The 4,505-nt window shown below is 35.7% G+C and overlaps 1 protein-coding gene across 1 annotated transcript in view; it reads left to right on the forward strand.

Annotated features, from left to right (window-relative positions):
- The window catches only part of NCK1 (NCK adaptor protein 1), a 32,004-nt gene extending 28,426 nt beyond the window's left edge, over positions 1-3,578 (forward strand). The window contains 3 exon segments of the mRNA XM_015561390.1: positions 172-713; positions 716-913; positions 2,945-3,578. Coding sequence (XP_015416876.1) covers positions 172-713; positions 716-913; positions 2,945-3,139 — 935 coding nt within the window. The 3' untranslated portion in view covers positions 3,140-3,578.
- Positions 3,579-4,505: the final 927 nt, after the last annotated feature.

The raw sequence follows: 4,505 nt of genomic DNA on the forward strand, positions 1-4,505 counted from the left end.
TAGTCATGGGAATGGAAGGAAGGGAGAAGAGGGTGGGTGGAAAGAAAGAAAGAGGAATTTATTTAAGTTTAAAGGCTTACAAAACTAGTCAAAGATTTCTTAATGAGCAAGTTGGTTTTTTAGGTTATCATTGTTTTGTTTTCTCATTACTTTTTTTTCTAATTTAAACAGGCATTGGAAAAGTGAAAAGAAAACCCAGTGTACCAGATTCTGCATCTCCTGCTGATGATAGCTTTGTTGACCCAGGGGAACGTCTCTATGACCTCAACATGCCTGCATTTGTGAAATTTAACTACATGGCAGAGAGAGAGGACGAATTATCATTGATAAAAGGGACGAAGGTGATCGTCATGGAGAAGTGCAGTGATGGGTGGTGGCGAGGTAGCTACAATGGACAAGTTGGATGGTTCCCTTCAAACTATGTAACTGAGGAAGGTGACAGTCCTTTGGGTGACCATGTGGGTTCTCTGTCAGAGAAATTAGCAGCAGTCGTCAATAACCTAAATACTGGGCAAGTGTTGCATGTGGTACAGGCTCTTTACCCATTCAGCTCATCCAATGATGAAGAACTTAATTTTGAGAAAGGAGATGTAATGGATGTTCTTGAAAAACCTGAAAATGACCCCGAGTGGTGGAAATGTAGGAAGATCAATGGAATGGTTGGTCTGGTGCCAAAAAACTACGTTACCATTATGCAGAATAATCCATTAACCTCAGGTTTGGAGCCATCACCTCCACAGTGTCGGGTTTGGAACCATCACCTCCACAGTGTGATTACATTAGGCCTTCACTCACTGGAAAGTTTGCTGGCAATCCTTGGTATTACGGGAAAGTCACCAGGCATCAAGCAGAAATGGCATTAAATGAAAGGGGGCATGAAGGTGATTTCCTCATTCGTGATAGTGAGTCTTCGGTAAGTTGTTTTTCAAAGGTAAATGGAAGTAAAGCACTGGGTATTAAAAAAAAAATTGGAGAGGTTAATTGGCTTCCTTATAAATGTTCTGAAGCTTAAGTCAACGTTTTTTCCAACTTTATTTTTAATATAATACAGCCCTAGTAGTGATACTCTACTGGATTATTTGGTCTAGTCTAGTATTGGTTTTGCATTCCTGAATTCTGTTGCATTAAACTAAAAAAGGGAGAAACTGGGAAAGTATTTCTTTTGAAAACATTTCTTAAATTGCATATTGGATGCACTGTTGTCCATATAATAAAGGGAATTCCTAAATTTAAAAATTTTATATTTAAGTTTCTTCATAAATTGCTTGTTTAGATATTGGAATACACTTTTATTATGTACCTCAAAAACTTTTTTTAAACGGTTATGGTATTTAAAATGCACTTGTGATAAAAGTTAAATTTTATTCTAATACTAACAGAACTATAAACCATAAAAAATAGTTATGTGGACTCTTGGGTACTGTCTAGGGATATTAGAATATGTTGATACTCATTTCTCTTAAAAATGGCCTTTATTTTTCTTTGATAAAGGATACCTCTGTGTTTCCACTTTTCAAATCATGATTAGTATTGGTTTTGTTTGTGTGTATGTGGTTGTACAAAAGTGAATGTGTGATTGTACAAAGGTTGAAAAAAAGTCAGAAGTTAGCTATCTGGCACAAGGGGTGTGTGTGTGTGTGTGTGTGTGTGTGTGTGGTGATTAGGATGGTGATTAGAGTGTGTGTGTGTGTGTGTGTGTGTGTACGCATGCGCACAAGAGGAAGGAAGGGATAGAGGGAGGAAAGATAATGACTGAACTGCCAAAGTCTAAAGTTCAGGAAATGGAGCCTGTAACATGCATACCCAACCCCCCAGGAAGAGCAGGTGATTGCCGATAGGGAAGCGGTTGGATGCCTGACCTGGCCCTGCTTTCCAGAACAAGCAGTGGGCGGGTTAGGAAGGGAGTGACCTTGGAGTGATTGGTAGTATGGGATGTTTCCAAGTAGCCCACTGTTTGAAGCTTTGGCAGTAATTGGATAAAAAGAGGATTCTGGGGTTAATACTGAGTATTCAAAAGAGTGTTAAGTTAAATTAAAAAGTCTAAGGAAGTTAAGGACGTAGCTTAATTACAGAATACTGTATATTTTCTTGTGGCTAATTGAGCATAGATATTAACCAAAATATACCATTGTTTTTAGCAGCAGAGTTTTTGAAGTAGAGATCTTAGGCATATTTTGTTTGACCTGCACAATGTTTTTAAAAAACATTTGAATATATTGTCAGCATTTAAATATTGGGAGATTAATTATAAAAATTTAGATAGCAGACCTCCCTTTTAAAATTGGAAGACCTGTCAACATTAAGTCCATATTCCTACAAGGCAGCAATCACAGCTAAGTGGCCACCTCCCTTAGACTGGGGCCATGTATAACCCCTCAGGAAGAGCAGGTGCTTGATAGGGAAGAATAGCACTGTAGTTCCCTCTATCTACCCTGTCACTTATTTACTCCCCCCCGCCCCCCGTAGGCATTTGAGTTTATGGCCTCTGATAAGTTTACATTATTCTGCTTCTTTGAGAATTCAGAATATTGTATCAGCTACTCTGTAAGACAGCTACTATTCGTTACTAATTGGAAAGGGGTAGATGTAGATGTCTTGGATTTTCTCTAGTAGTCTGACTGGAGAGAAGATAGCTCCAGATGTGCTTCAGACATTAAACTAAAAGGATTTGCTGTGGTGTTAGGCAGAACATGTTGAGACTTCGGAGTCTCACTGCTTGGGTTTGAATCCTGACTATTGTTAACTAGATGGATGATCTTGGACAATTTAGCTTCTCTCAGCCTCAATTTTCTCATCAGTAAAATGGGTTTGTTTTGAGGCATAAGTAATTTAGCATAGTGCCTAGCACCTAATAAGTGTTCACATTTTAACTTTATTAGTTTAATATAAAAATGCTAACAGATGTCTTTCAAAATGTTTACCCTACATGTTTTTTCTCTTTTAGCCAAATGATTTCTCAGTATCACTAAAAGCACAAGGGAAAAACAAGCATTTTAAAGTCCAACTAAAAGAGACTGTCTACTGCATTGGGCAGCGTAAATTCAGCACCATGGAAGAACTTGTAGAACATTACAAAAAGGCACCAATTTTTACAAGTGAACAAGGAGAAAAATTATATCTTATCAAGCATTTATCATGATACTGCTGACCAGAAATGATTGCTGCACAGCTCTAATTCGTCATGTAATTGAAGACTGAGAAACTGTCAGTCCAATCATACTTGATTGGATATTGCTATTTCTAACTCTATATGAGAATGACTATAATACATAAGTATTTTTATTATAACTCAGCCCATACATATATACTACGTATGCAAAGCATCTGCATAAGCGATTCTTTTCCTTGTTCTTCTGTTTTATTGTTTCCTTTGTTTTTTCTTTGCTTCTAATATTAAGGTTTTATATTTTGAAGAAATGATGCAAATCAAAAGTCTTTTTATGGAAGAATTTTCTTATTGTCTCTCTTTTATTTCCTTGTAAGGGCACCATATTAGTCACTTTCTCAATGGTTTCTCTTCATGTAAAATTATATCAATATATGACATATGCTAAAATAAATTTCTTGGAGAGTGTTAATCATTTCTGTGACTAAATAGCAATAATAAATGGAAAATTAGAAATTATTTTTAGGTATTATATTTGTCATAAGCCATTGTAAATACCAATCAAGTATGCTTTGTCTGTCATTTTTAAAAATTCATTTGTCTTCACTGTAAATGGGACATAGGTTAGAAAACATATCTTGTACAATTTTAATTTACAAGTGTTGAAACAAAATCTCTAAATTTCTAAGACTTTCTTGGGGTGCTTCTTTTTCATCTGGTTATTCAAGAGAACAAAGCCGTTTTTCAAACTGTAAATGAGGCTCTAGTGTTATTTTTTCCCAAAGCATCTTGTGTTAGGATATATCTGTGCCAGTGTAAAAAAAGCTATGGCCAAATTTGGGGTAAACAAGAGGCAATGAGATACTTGGTCTCCCTCCCACCCCCATTCCTTAACATCAATAATTATCAGGCATGATATTCCTACTATTTCTATTTCTGCCTTTCAGCTTGAGTTTTGTTGACTGGGACACTAAAATTGATGTATACCTGGGATGAACTCATCGTTAGAGGAAATATTTTTTAAATCTTATTTTTGCAAGTGCTTCTATTATGTTTTTGTTTACCAAGCAGAAGTTTGGGTGTATGGATGAGAGGCTACTGTAGAGTATTAAATTTAATTCTATAGGTCACAGAAGAAAACCAGTTGTATTTTGTGGTCACAGCTTCTCCCTCCATTATTCTGTAGATTGAAATTTAGGCAAAGCAACATTCAGTATTTTAATTGACAGTTCTTACTGAAATCACAAAACTTGTAAACAGAAATCATATTTTGAATAATTTCCCAGTGCAGCCTAAGCAAATTAATGTTTCCATTCTTAATATGTTATAGCAAACACTTAATACATCAGAATTACTGATGCTAAAATTAAAGTCATCTAATGTATGAATATATATATAT

This window comes from Myotis davidii, unplaced genomic scaffold (assembly GCF_000327345.1).
Source record: "Myotis davidii unplaced genomic scaffold, ASM32734v1 scaffold415, whole genome shotgun sequence".
NCBI classification, from domain to species: domain Eukaryota; kingdom Metazoa; phylum Chordata; class Mammalia; order Chiroptera; family Vespertilionidae; genus Myotis; species Myotis davidii.